The sequence below is a fragment of the Arvicola amphibius genome, chromosome 1, assembly GCF_903992535.2.
Source record: "Arvicola amphibius chromosome 1, mArvAmp1.2, whole genome shotgun sequence".
Classification (NCBI taxonomy): Eukaryota; Metazoa; Chordata; class Mammalia; order Rodentia; family Cricetidae; genus Arvicola; species Arvicola amphibius.
Genome location: NC_052047.1, coordinates 13,021,875 through 13,035,884, shown reverse-complemented (window position 1 = coordinate 13,035,884; position 14,010 = coordinate 13,021,875). Strand labels below are relative to the sequence as shown.

At 42.2% G+C, this 14,010-nt stretch overlaps 1 protein-coding gene across 7 annotated transcripts in view; it reads right to left on the bottom strand.

Moving 5' to 3' along the window:
- Window positions 1-14,010, bottom strand: part of Ccdc158 (coiled-coil domain containing 158) — a 68,965-nt gene that overhangs the window by 13,060 nt on the left and 41,895 nt on the right. For 6 of the 7 annotated variants that reach the window (XM_038317253.1, XM_038317261.1, XM_038317236.1 and 3 more), the window contains 7 exons: window positions 13,080-13,192; window positions 10,561-10,719; window positions 8,779-8,871; window positions 7,826-7,951; window positions 6,765-6,913; window positions 4,972-5,031; window positions 2,246-2,305 (listed from right to left, as the gene is read on the bottom strand). In XM_038317253.1, coding sequence (XP_038173181.1) covers window positions 2,246-2,305; window positions 4,972-5,031; window positions 6,765-6,913; window positions 7,826-7,951; window positions 8,779-8,871; window positions 10,561-10,719; window positions 13,080-13,192 — 760 coding nt within the window. The remainder of the gene's footprint in view (window positions 1-2,245; window positions 2,306-4,971; window positions 5,032-6,764; window positions 6,914-7,825; window positions 7,952-8,778; window positions 8,872-10,560; window positions 10,720-13,079; window positions 13,193-14,010) is intronic. The other variant, XM_038317244.1, reaches the window with a different exon arrangement.

Genomic DNA, 14,010 nt, shown 5'->3' with positions numbered 1-14,010 from the left:
TCTGTCTCTGTGTATATGTGTGTGTGTCAATTTCCATGCACTTGCCGGGCTGACAAACTGTCCTGTAGTGCAGGCAATAAGCTACATGTAGTAGCATGGGTGCTACAAGTGGAGGCCCCCAAAGAGATTGTGTTACAATGGCTCATGTTCAAATGTGGCCTTCAGAGTTTACAAGCTTAATGACCTTGGCAAATTGCTTAAACAATTTGATTCTTCATTTCTAGCCTAATTATAGGAAAATGATAGCCTCCACATAGATTAGTCAGACAAAATGAGATCATTCTAATGCAACTAGGAAACAGAAGGGATAAAATTATAATGTAATTATTATTCATAGGTATACAGTGGTACTATATAGCCAAGAAAGGAAATAACACATCTTTTCTGTTTAAAAGAAAGACATATTTAGAAAGATTCAATTTGTACTGTGATCAAGAAGCAGAGACAAAAAATATTTACAACATTGCCTTGATTCATTCACTAAAATGTATTTACTGAATAGATTCTTGATAGACATTGTGTTCAAGTGCTAAGAACACAGAAATGAGTAAGCCCGTTCTTAGTGTCTCAGGGTCACTGTGCTGTGATGGAACGCCATGACCAAAACGACTTGGGGAGGGAAGGGTGTGGCTGCGGACGGAGAGGCCGGCTCCTAGATCTGCTCGAGGGTAGTAAAAGGACTTCAGAGCAGTGATGATTTAGGAAAAAGAGCTTAACTGTCTAAAAAGGTGTTAGGTAAACACAGGTTCACATAATCTGGAAGTAACTTTCCTAATTAGCTCTACATCTTTCTCTTTGCTCTCTACAGTGCTGCTGCCACTCTCTTGCACAGGCAAACTCTGGACAATTAAGTTACATTCTCAGGGCTCAACCTATCTCATAACCAGTGATAAGTCATGTAGTTTCTCTTAGGCTAGGAATGTCACATTGACCAGCCAGTGACCAACACCTGGCCATGCACATACCTCTTTCCCAGATGGAACCAAACCTTGAGTGGTAGGGAGTACGTGCAGAAAGTCTCAGCTGCTAGACAAGTAGTTGTGTCTTTAACATTATTTGCCAGGCTTTTTTGCAAGAAAAAAAGGCACTGAAGTTGTTTCATGCCTGACCTTGTATCAGCAAAACACCTGGGAAAATGACCTTGTGTCTATGTCTCTGGAGACAACAAGCTACTGGTCTCCAGGGGCAGCCAGCCTGCTTTGAATCTGTTCTAGAGTCTAAAATTAGCTGTCTGTGTGAAAGGCTGTCTTTGTGACTGAGAACCTATGCCAGTCTGAGAATGCAAAATATCCTAGTATTGTTTCTATTCATCAAAATTAAAAATTAAGCAGAAATCATCTTCCTGACCATTCACAGCTATATGTGTGCCCAACAAGGATAAAACATACCACCAAGAGGCTGTGGAAAGAACCCCACAGTTGTTCTTGTTAGGGAGGCAAGCAATGGCACCTGAAAAAGTTTTGGACAGGAACAACCAGTCATCTAGCCTCTCGTCAGTAACCCCATGGCTTTGCCAAGTGGGGCTTGAATCATGCATCTGGAGGGCCGACCTCCTGAACACCAATTGTTACCTGCTGTATACCCCCATGACCCTCTGAAGGGTTTATTTAGCTTACGCTTCTACATCACCATTCATCAGGACAGGAACTCAAGCATGGCAGGAACCTGGAGCCAGGAGCTCATGCAGGGGATGGGTGATGCTTAGTGGCTTTCTTGTAACGGCTCACTCAGCCTGCCTTCATATAGAACCCAGGGCTACCAGCCTTGGAATGGCACCACCAACAATGGGTTGAACCTCCCCCATCAATCGCTAATTAAGAAAATGTCCCACAGTCTTGTCTATAGCTAGATTTTATGGAGGTATTTTTTTCAATTGAGGCTCCCTCCTCTCTGATGGCTCTAGCTTGTGTCAAGTTGACAGAAAACTAGCCAACACACTAAAATTAACTTAAGCAGCTGAGAATATTAAATCATTTTCCTACTCTTAAGACATAAAGATGGTTTAAATAGCTCTATTTTTATGGATCATGAAATCAGAAAAGATTAAAGAAAGGCTCTTCTATACATACTCTATAAACACACATTATAATTTTACACAGTTAGAGGGTCAGGACCCAAATCTGTCTGCTCAGTGTTATATATCCCAAGGGCACAGGACAGACGCCCATGGTACATTACAGAGCTCATGGTCTTCTCAGCCAAAAAGGACATTTTGTATCTTAGCGGCAGGGAAATCCTTTCTCACCTGCTAAGGGTTTCACTAGACTTGCTCCCTTCAGTGGATTCCCTCAAGGAGTTGTTACTTCTGTTGGTAGAAGAACAGGAAAAATAAAAAACACAGTATGATCAAGCTGAGCATAGTGGTTCAGGCTTCTAACCCCAGAACTCAGAAGACAGAGGCAGACAGTTCTCTATGAATTCTAGGCCAGCCTGGTGTATGGAGAACAGTCAGGGATACATAGAGAGACTCCATCTTAGAAAAACAAAACAAAGATATGTTATTTTCTTATTTATATAATAAAAATCTGTGAGGGAAATTGCCTATTCTTTAGTGGAGGAAATTGAACTCAGGGCTGTGCGCAAGAACACGCTATACCCTAAGTTCAATTTATTCTTAAACTGGTAGCTGGCTTTATGAAACACATTTTCATTTGAGCACTATTTTGGGGCAGTTACAGACTCAAAAGTTTAATGTTGAAACTTTGGCTTTTCTGGGTGGAAAAATGTAAAGTCAGAAGGAAGAGAGCTGCGAGATGATCAGCAAGAAAGGCCAAGCCCGATACCTGAGTTAGATCCCTGGAGCCCATATGGTGAGGAGAGAACGGACTCCTGCAAACTGTCCTGTGGCACGCACGCATATGCATGTGCATGCGCGCACACACACATACAACCCACAAATAAATATGTGTAGGGAAAATATTTTAAAAGGGGAAGTGAACCATTGGGAATTGAGAGTAATAAGTTAGGGACTAAAGACAGTTTACTGCTTGCCTGTCAGGTACAAAGCTTTGGGTTTGAATCCCAGCACCACGTAAACTGGGAACATGGCCCCTGCCTGTAATCCTAGCAATCAAGCAGTGGAGGCAGGAGAACCAGGACGTCAAGGTCACCCATTCCCGGCTGTACACGAGGTTCTGCCTCAAGATTAAAAAGGAGGAAGATGAATAAGCTGGTTAGTCCAGGTTATACTAACAATAACCTGGTTGGTAGCCCAGGCTGTACTAGCAGTACAGTAGCACAGGCTGTGATGAACCACCACGACCAGAAACAACTTGAAGGAAGCCTTTGCTTTGATTTCACATCACAGTTCATCACTGAAGAAAGTCAGGGCAGGAAATCGAGAAAGAAACCTGGAGGCAGAAACTGAAGCAGAGGACATGGAGGAGTCCTGCTTACTGACTTGCTCCTCATGGTGTGCTCAGCCTGCTTTCAGGACCACTGGGCTAGCGATGGTGCTACTCCCTGCGGGCTGAGCCCTCCCACATCAATCCTTTGTCAAGACAGGCTTGCCCACAGGCCAGTTTTATGGTGGCATTTTCTCAGTTGTGGTTTCCTTTTCTCAAACAACTCCAGCTTGTATCAGGTTGACTTAAAACTAGCCAGCGCAGGCTAGTGGTAGAAGCCAGAGAGTTTTCAATGCCAGGCTGAGGGTCCAGTGATGTAGGATTCTCCTCTGTGTGCTATGAATATGTTTTATTACCATTGGTTAATAAAGAAGCTGCTTTGGACCATGGCAGGGCAGAATATATGTAGGCAGGAAAAGTAAACTGAATTCAGAGAAAAAGAAGGCGGAGTCAGGCAAATGCCATGTTGCTGCCGAAGGAGAAAGATGTCAGAACATTGCCAGTAAACTACAGCCTTTTGGTGATACAGAGGTAATAGAAATTGGTTAATTTAAGATGTAAGTTACCTAGGAACACACCTGTGCTGTTGGCCAAACAGTGTTGTAATTAATACAGTTTTTTGTGTGATTATTTGGGTCTGGGTAGCTGGGAAACAAAAGTGAAATCTCAGTCTATGAGCCACTGTTTATTGTAGCAGGCAGAGAGGAGGGAAACAACAGGTTCTGTGTCCTCTCTAATAATGGATTAATATTAGACTTTTTTCTTTTTTGTTAATATTCTTCTCAGTAATTTCCCTTTTTAGGGTTTTATAGGATGTTTTCCTCATGCTATGTTTTTATGATTTCATTTAGAATTCAGCTATTCAATTATTGATGAGTATAGGGTTATCTTTAGTAGGAGTCTTAGAATCATACATTGATGCTGTTGTAACTTCCTTCTGGACTACTCTTCAAAGTTAGAAAAACCACTGTAAATACGTGTAAATGTAGACAAAGTCCTTTGGCACGGCATACCACACAAATAGTTCACATGGCTAAACATCAGAGCTTCCGTCTGGATGCTGAATGTCCTCCTAAGTCCCGTGAGTTAAAGGCTTTGTCCTCAGCATGGAACTACTAAAAGGCGATGGTGCCTTGTGGGCAGCTCTTAGGTCACTGTTGGTGGGACATCCAAGGGAACTGTGATCTCTGGCCCTTTTCTCTTTTGTTTCTCAGCAGTGAGGTGAGCCGTCTGCCTCAATTGCCTTGCCATTTGCCATCTGATACCCTCAACAGCATCCCACACCTATGGATGTGCCTGACTGTGGGCTAGAACCTTCGGGATGTGGTGGACATCAACTTCTGCTCTTGTAGTGATCTCAGGCACTTGGCTACAGTGACAGAAAGCTGAGGACCACTGTCAGCAAGGTTTAAAATAAGCAAAAGAGGAAAGAAAAGAAGGTTTTGAGTTGGTCTCTAGACCCTTGAAGCCCTTTTGAGAGAGTTAAGCTTTAATCCCAGCAACAGCTTTCCTTATGTGAAGCCAATATGCACATCAAGTTCCAAGAAATCATGCAACTGACTCCTAGATTACCAGGCCATAGAAAACATTCCTGGACCCTGAATCCAACTAAGTCGGATGCACTCACCTGTGGCAGAGCTCTGATCGCAGGCTCGAGTCCGTGATGCGGTCTCTCACCCTGTCATCTCTGTGGACAGATAAACTCCGTTAACTGCAGACACATGCATTTCTGCAGTCACTTATGCTTAACTTTTCTTCAAGTTACAACTGTATTTTAGGCAACCAAGCAAATTTAACAAGAGCCAGCTAGTTCTAGATTCAGCTCAGACAATGTTATCTTCCAGGGATTTGTTTTGTTTTGTTTTGTTTTGTTTAGCGGGTTGGAGCTGTGTAGCCCTGGCTGGCCTGGAATTCACCACCTCTGTCACAAGCGCTGGGGTTTCAGGCATGCACCACAACAAGGGCTTTCTTCTTTGCATTCTTCAGCATCGGGCAGAAGTTAGACATTTGTAGGACTACAGAAAACTAACCCAAATTCTTACCAAATACACTTGTTTGATACAGTCCTGGTAGAGTTCCAGTCCATTGGGCCTGCAGTGATGGGAATCGACTGGGGAGCCACGGTAACCCAGGAGACTCCACAGTGCAGAGTCACTGGTGCTCAGGGCTGAGCTCCTACTTCTCCTGGCTTTGTCTCTTAGTTTCAGAAGAGGTAGAAACCTATACTGAATTTATTCCTGTGTCAAATGACCTGACTCTACTGACCTGGCATAGATGGCCATGAAATACAGAAGTGCTCAGCCTGGCATAGCAGCACATGCATTCTTGTAATCCACACTCTGGATGCTGAGGCAGGAGGATCAAGAATTCAAAGTCAGCCTGGGATACACAGTAAGACTCATTAAAAAAAATCTGGGTGTGGTGGTACATGCCTTTAATCTCAGCACTCAGGAAGCAGGGGCAGACAGATAACTGTGAATGTGAGGCAGGTCTGGTTTGCACAGGGAGTTCCAGGACGGCCAGGGCTACACAGTGACCCTGTCTCACCCCTTCTGCACCGCCCTCTCCCCCAGCACACACACAGAGAAGAAAGTGCTCTGCAAGTCAGAGGATTCTTTGCTGGAATAGCCAACAGAAAGAACATTTCTCAGCACTTTGTGGCTGAGGTAATGCAGCGTCATGATGGGTAATCAATATATTACTAATGTTTTACTGTTATTATTAACATTTAGATAAATCCAGCTAATGTTGGCACTTGGGTTAAATATACATTCTCAGAATATCTTAAGGAACTAGAGATGAATTATATAGAGATATTTCTTCAGAAAATTTTACTTTCAGATATTTGCCATATAAACACATTAATATTACAAAAATAAGATTAGTACCAACATAGATAGCACATTAAATGCTTTACTATAAGTTCATCTAAATGACAATACAAGAGCACTTGAGAAGCACAGGGGAGTTTCATAGACCTCTGTAGACAGGGGCAGGAGGCTGGTGCTGTGGGAGCTCCTTCCGCTCCTTCAGCCAATAGCCGTTGCGATACCAGCCCACTGGGGCATGGTATCTTTCTCTTTAAAAAGCAGCATCAGCCCTCTGCTCTCTCTCTTGCTCCAGCCACTAGACTCCTTTCCTGGCTGTCGTGTAGGACAGTGTTCTGTAAGTTTTTCCCCCTCAAATAAATAACCCTTTGAATCCAAACTGGTGTGGGATTGTTTTGTGCTTTATCTGGCACCCAACGTGGGGCTTGAACCCGCAACCCTGAGATTAAGAGTCTCACGCTCTACCAGCTGAGTTAGCAGGGCTAGATGGAACAAAAAGGCCCCCACATCCTCCTACTACAGATTGTCATGCTCCTGAGGCTCCTGAGAGGAGCTTGCCATTACAAGCACGCAGTCTCACACAGCCACCTACAATGCTCCAAGGGACGGTGTCCGTCCATCCTCTTCCGTCTTGCTCAGTGGCATGGCTGGCTCCTCGTTGATCACACTTCTCAGCTCTTGGAGCAGCTGCTTCAGGTCCCTGGTCGGGTCTTCCTTCAGTGTGTTGGTTTTCAGAGAGTGCTGATCAAAACAATGCACACACAAAAACTTAGCTTTTCATGTCTGCAATTATATTCTCATAAAATTAATTCAGCTGCTACACAGAAATTATGGAATAGCAGGATAAATGATGGTTTATTTTGCAGTGCACAAGTCCATTTCAACTACTAGTCATTTAGACAGCACCAAACTTTTATTTGAATAGTACTGGCAGTGGTTTTGATGATCCTGTTGCCATTCTAAATATAGGACTTTTCAAAGTAAATACATGATTATTGTAACTGACAGATGGGATAAGTCTTTCTACTGTCTTATCTTTTTTTTGTTAAGGGTTAGCGCTGGTTTCTGATTATAAGGAATTTATATCTTCAGGGAAAGCCTGAATTTAAATTATCCATGGTTTTTCTTGTGTTTTGAAAGTTCAAAGAGCTAAACTAAAAATTTTACCAAGTTACTAACATTTTAACTAGAGGGACTAAAAGTATTTGGGGATTAATAAAATATTAAAAACAGTTTATTAGGAAATGACCTAAAGCCAACAGTTTTTGTCTTGGTGAAGTATTAAATACTCTGCTGTGCTGCACTTAGCATGTGCTATGCTATGTATTTCCCATGTGCGTTGCTTTGTTATATGAAACCTGTTTGTGCTGGGGCTAACTGAAGAACTGAATATAATGCAATTAAATAACTTACTTTAATAGTTTTGTTATCATTAATCCCAATGACAATTTTATTTTGTCTTTTCCAAGAAAACAGTGAAGAAAATTTTTTTTCATATGAACTCCATTGGATTTTAAGGAAACTGTATAAATCTAAAATCTAGTCGTTGAAATTGCTAGTTATAAACATTATTTTCATAAGTGACTTTTTCCCAACTTAAATTACTCACACCTTATGCCATTCGTTTTATGGATTACATGATTTGTTACTAACATGAGACAGGAAGCTGGCTGTCGACTGGGAGGAGGGTACATTGGAATGAGACCGGGTTACAGAGGCCGGCTGGAGAAGGCGAGGTTTCATGGAAGGATTAGAGGTATAGCCAGGGCCCTGAAGCTCCTACAAACAATGCAGAAGTAAGCAAAGCAATGTTAACCCACAGCTACAAAGAGGTGTGAAGTCAATATTGTTTTTAATTCCACAGGCAAAATCTATTACTAAAACTTTAAAATAGAGGCAACTTAAAAAATACACATTTTAATATAAAAGCACTTTTTAAAAGAAAACATGTTTTGTTATGTAAATTATTGCACAAATATCTATCCTTTGGGTCTTTGGTCTTTGGGTCACTCGACACCTGTGTGCGGGGATGGGGGGGTTTCCCTTGGGGATTCCCAAGGCGGTCACTTCAGGAACATTGTTTCACTTGCTTATTGTCAACTAAAACTAAAACGTGATGTTTCAATGTTGTTCTCAATGAAAAGTATGGGCATAGTGGGTAGCAATGCTTCTACAGACGTTATAAATGTAGCAGATGATGTGGACAGTATATTAAATGTAAAATATGTAGAGACCTGGGAAGCTGGCTCCAATGGCGGATGGCTCACTGTGCAAGCGTAAGGACTTCAACTCCCAGTACTCGGAATAAGTCAGGTGCAGTGACGTGAGGCTGTACTCCCTGAGCTGGGTGGGTGGTGGAGAGAGGTGGCTCCTGGGGCTTTGCTGGCCCCAGCCTAACCTACTGAGTTCCAGGTTCAGTGAGAGACCCTGTTGAGAAGTGACTGAGGAAGAACCCTACCATTGACCGCTCGCCTCCTCAGTGCTCACTTAAAAAACATACAAATGTGTATACACATGCACACACAAAACATGTACATAAAGAGAATATCAAAGCATATCAAGCATGGGCATTGTTTCTGCTTAAATATGATGAAAAATACCCTTACTTTTACATCCAAAGTGTGCTGAAGTTTCAGACGCACAGACTCTTGCTCCTGGCGCTGTATGATATCTTGGCATTCTGCAAACTGCAAAGATGCCTACAATCAAGCAACCATAAGTGGTTTGTCCTCCATTCTTTATGCACTTTTATTTCATTAACCTGCAATGTAGTTTCCAGCTCTCTTGTCAGGAAAACTACCATCCACCCCTGGCATATTGCACTCTAATGATCCATCTATCTGCTGCGTGCAGCCATGTGGCCTGTCTTATCCAGTGCATCCTCAGCAAACACACAATCATTAATAGGAGGGAATGAACAAAGGATGGAATTTGCAAAAAGCTTTATCAAAGCATAAAATTCGTATGCTGGGCTCAGAAGCACAGGCCTGTAATCCTAGGACACAGGAGGCAAAACCAGAAAGATCAGTAGTTCAATGCTACTCTGGGCTAAATTTGGGGCCATATTCAAAAATCCCAAACTACAACTGAGACCCAGAATAGCATGCTTTAAGAAGCAAAGCTGGCATAGTCAGATCACAGATTATTTTATCTAACACAAAGGTCTGGCTTCTTAGAAGTTAATGATTGGTTATGATGCAGTTGTAGGTTTCAGGGTTTCTAAGTAACAGGAGACAGTTTGATCCCTGTGTAACAAATGATAAACAGTGTCAGGCCTTCTTTCAGCTGTTTTCTACCCACCCGCTCCAGACCCAACAGAGTGGCGGATATGAGCACTATCACTTTATTAACGTGTAAGAGACTGGACTCCAGTTAAAGTCTAGATGATTTTGATGGTAGGCTAGGTGCTCATGGAGGCATGTTTACTTAGGTTACTAAGGATAGCGAAGACGTATTTTATCTACTGCTGCTGCGACTTGTGTTAGCCTATATTCTGGGGGAAAAAGTATACTATTATGGCTCAAGTCTAAAATGTTCCTCACAGGGCACGGAAGCTTTAGGAGGTGGCCTAGCAGACAGAAGGGTCTCTAGAGAGGAGACCAGCCTTTTTTGACTTTGCTTCACACTTGACTCCCTGGTGTTGGGGAATATTCTTTTCAGGTATGTAACTTTTATGCTGCATTTGATTAACTGTGAAGCTGTGATTCTTTGCCTGTCTAAAACACATGGTGGTCCTAATAAAGAGCTGAACAGCCAATAACGAGGCAGGAGCCAGGAAAGGCGGGGCTGGCAGGCAGAGAGAACAAATAGAAGGAGAACAAGGAGCAAACGAGAGACTATGGAGAGGAGGAGACCAGGGGCCAGCCACCCAGCAAGCCAAGGAGAACCAAGTAAAGAAAGGTAAATAGAGAAAGATAAAAGCCCAAGAGGCAAAAAAAGTCGATGGGATAACTTAAGAAAAGCTGGCAAGAAACAAGCCAACCTAAGGTCGGGCATTCATAACTAAGAATAAGCCTCCGTGAGTGATTTACTTGGGAGCTGGGTGGTGGGCCCCTCAAAAAGCTGAAGTAAAACACCACACACAACACCCTGGTCTGCTATGATAGACGGTGTGGCCACCATCCTTCCCACTACCATGGAGATCAGAAACACAAAACCGTGAAAGAAAATAAGCCCACTGCTTCTGCTAGTTTAGTGACAGCGTGTAGAGGTACCGGCTACATATGCAATGGCTGAGGTTTAAATTCAGTCTCCTTTGTCAGTGACAGCTTGCCTCTGTGCCGTAAGGTTGGGATATGATGCGAGTTGGCGGTGCAGAACTTCTGCTGAGAGCTATCCTATCCAGCGGCTATCCAGGTGCTAACCCCCTCGGCTCAGCCAGTAGCTACCTTGTCAAGAGCGGCTTCCATGTTAGCAACCTTCTCCTTCAGGCGGCGCTCTTGAGACCGAAGCACTTCTAGCTCCCCCGCCATTTTGTTTTTCTCTGTTGCCACGGAGCTCAACTCCTGGCTGAGCTTACTCTTCTCTTCTTTCAAAAAATGCTTCTCCTACAATTACAGAAGAGAAAGTCGCAGGGATAACTGCTGATAAAGTTTGGTAAGTGCTGAAGCTAAAACAGCCATCAAAGGAGTCTGAGTTAGACATGTTTTCATCTCTCCTAGTGTTACTGCTTAGGCTCCATAGGTCTCTGGTGACATCTACAAAGTATGAAGCAACCACACACACACATCATAAAAAATAGTATCTTGGTGCAGTAGAATTGAATAACAGCATACTAAATTTTACTAAAATTTACTTCAAATAATAAGATATTTAAAGAAGGTGCACTTATTTGAAAGTCTCATGGGTTTCAGTCTTGCTTCATGGTTGAATATTTATTTTACAAATGTCTACTGTAGATTGCGTGACAGAAACCAACAAGACAGACAGCTCTTGCCCTGACGTCACCTGTCAGTGCTATTGGTAGCAATAAGCTTGCTAATATAATGTCTTTAATATTAAATGACAATGACATTCAAATTAGTTTTCTCCTCAAGAAAGTACTGGAGACAAATACAACAATCAGGAGTGCCAATTGTCAAGGTGAAACACAGGCATCACGTCCTCTACTCTGCTCCTTTGTATATTATTTTTCATAATGAAAATGTTGGCTATGAATACATCAGAAAGTATTGTCACGGCAACACACTTTGTATTGCTTTTTTCCTTTTCCTGATTTTCTTGGACAGAAACATCTGTAGAACAGAGGATGGGTTTGTTTTACAAGTCTCCTCTTGTTCTGTCTGAGAGAATTCTCATGAGCTTTGGGGACACTTGTTATACGTGGAGGCAGTTGTGGGCTGTGAAGACATTTGCTTTATGTGGAGGTAGGTGCAGGCCAATAGGAGGAAGTAACTTTACAAAGCCCTAATTACCATAAATTGAGAAAAGCACTACTTTAGAGTCCCAAGGGGAAATAATAAGGCAGAAGAGAAAAGAATATATTCAGGAAAAGAGAAGAAGAGGAAGAAATATGGGAAAGAAGAGAGGAACGGGAAACAAGCAGGTGCATACAATGAAGGGGGTACAATGTATGCGCCTTCCAAAGCATCCCAGCAGCTCATGTAGATGACGAACTAATAAACTACAAATAATAAATATAAATAACAGATAAAGTAATTAAGTTAGTAACTAATTAATTTTACTTATGTCATTTTAAAATTTTTAATAGTTTATTTTTATTTTATTTATATTGGTGCTTTGCCTGCATGTGTGTCTGTGTGAGGGTGTTGAACCTCCTGGAACTGGAGATACAGACCAGTGTGAGCTGCCATGTGGGTGCTGGGAATTGAACCCGTGTCCTCTGGAAGAGCAGCCAGTCTCCTACAGTGAGCCATTTCTCCAGCCCCTGTGCATTTCTTTTGCATGTTCACTGTGGTCAGTTCTGTTACAGATATGAAAATGTTATCTGTGTGAAACTGACATTCGAGGACATCCGAACACAGCACGATTGCCATGTTTGCAACTGAACATTGTCTACTCCGTAACTGTGAAAACTCCATCTGACTAACCAGCCAGAGCTGTGGAGGAGCACACAAAAAGCCCCCCCAACATGTTCTTCAAACACATGGATCCGCTACCTCAGTTTACTCTAGATTATGAACCACATTTGGTCTTCTACCTTTCACAATAATGTACAATTTCATGAGTAAATTCCAGTTATCTTTTCAAGATAAAAGACCACATATGCCATAATATACATATTTCATTTTCTTACCTGGGGACTGAAACAAGGCCTTGCACTTGCTAGATAAGTAGGCAAGTGCTCTATTGCCGAGCTATATCCCTAGCCTAGTGTTGAACAACTTCATATATGTAAATCTGTGTTACCCTGGTGTGTGGTGCTCTAAACCCCACTGTTCTTCTAAGTCTGGTGGTATTTATTACACAATTCTTTACAACATGGTTTTTAGGAAGTCATTAGAACAGTATTGATTATATTCTGTTTATGACTCTTTCCTGTCTCTACCAGGAATGTCCCTTTGACCATTCCTACACTTAATACTAGCTATTCTTTAAGATCCCTCTTCAGGGCCTTGAGGTGGCTCAGCAGTTTAGAGCACTTGTTGCTTTTGCAGAGGACCCAAATTTGGTTCCCTGAACCCACATAGTGACTCACAACCATCCATAACTCCATTCCCAGGGCATCTGACACTTTCTTCTAACTTCTGCACACACATGTCACACAGGTAGTGAACATACACACACATGTGCAGGTAAAATTTTAAAAATTACATTTAAATTTAAAAATTCCTTCTCTAATGTTCCTTTTGGAAACTTACCATCAGAAATCTCTACCGACTGTACGTCCTATGCTGTGCCCTCTTCTGCCTCACAGCTGTGCGGGCTTCTCAGGACAAAGACTCACCTTGTTGGCGCTTGTCACAGCCTCTTCTAAAAACTGCACCTTGCTCTGCAGGGCATCTATCTGACCCCTCTTGGCTGTGATTTGCTTCTGCATGCCCATTGCCACCTTCATAGCTGCGGGAAAGATGCAAGCTGTACACTTCGAGAGGTACTGTAAGTTATGGCAAGACGACAGGTGAGATTCTCTGAGGTCAGTTAGATGTCATGGACAAAGTCTCTAGGGTTATACAGTCATTTCAGTTAGTGCCCGGAGATTCTGAACTAGTGAAATCTATACAGTGAAGTCTTGTGGTTTCTTTGCTACTGGAGTTAATTTCATTGACTACTATTAGTAACACATTTTCATTGGTAATACACTGAACACATTTATATACAAATAGGAAATACACATAAAAACAGTCAATTATGTTTGAACAAGATGATTTTTTTCAGAAGCCTGTTGTCAGGCTTCTCGTTCATTCCCGGCTGCCCAGACCCAAAATAATCAATCAGAAACTATATTATTTGAAATACTGTTTGACTAATAGCTTAAGCATATTTGTAGCTAGCTCCTACGTTTTAAATTAACCCACTTCTATTATTTTATATTTTACCACAAGGCTTGTGATTTACTGGCAAGGTTCCGATGTGTCTGTCTCCTGTGGTGGCTACATGGCATCCCCCTGACTCTGCCTTCTTTCCGCCTCTATCTGCTTGGAATTCCCTTCTTGCTCTAGCTGCTGGGTGAAACAGCTTTATTCATTAACCAATGAAAGCAACATATATGCAGAAGGACTTCCCACACCAGAAACCATGTTTAAATATCATTGAAGACATCTACTATTAACAAACTCTTAACAGACTCCCGAGATATCACAGTCCATTCCACTTCATTCTCAGAGTTAACTCACTGCAGTCTTCATGATAAAAATGCCACAGAAGCACAGAAATGG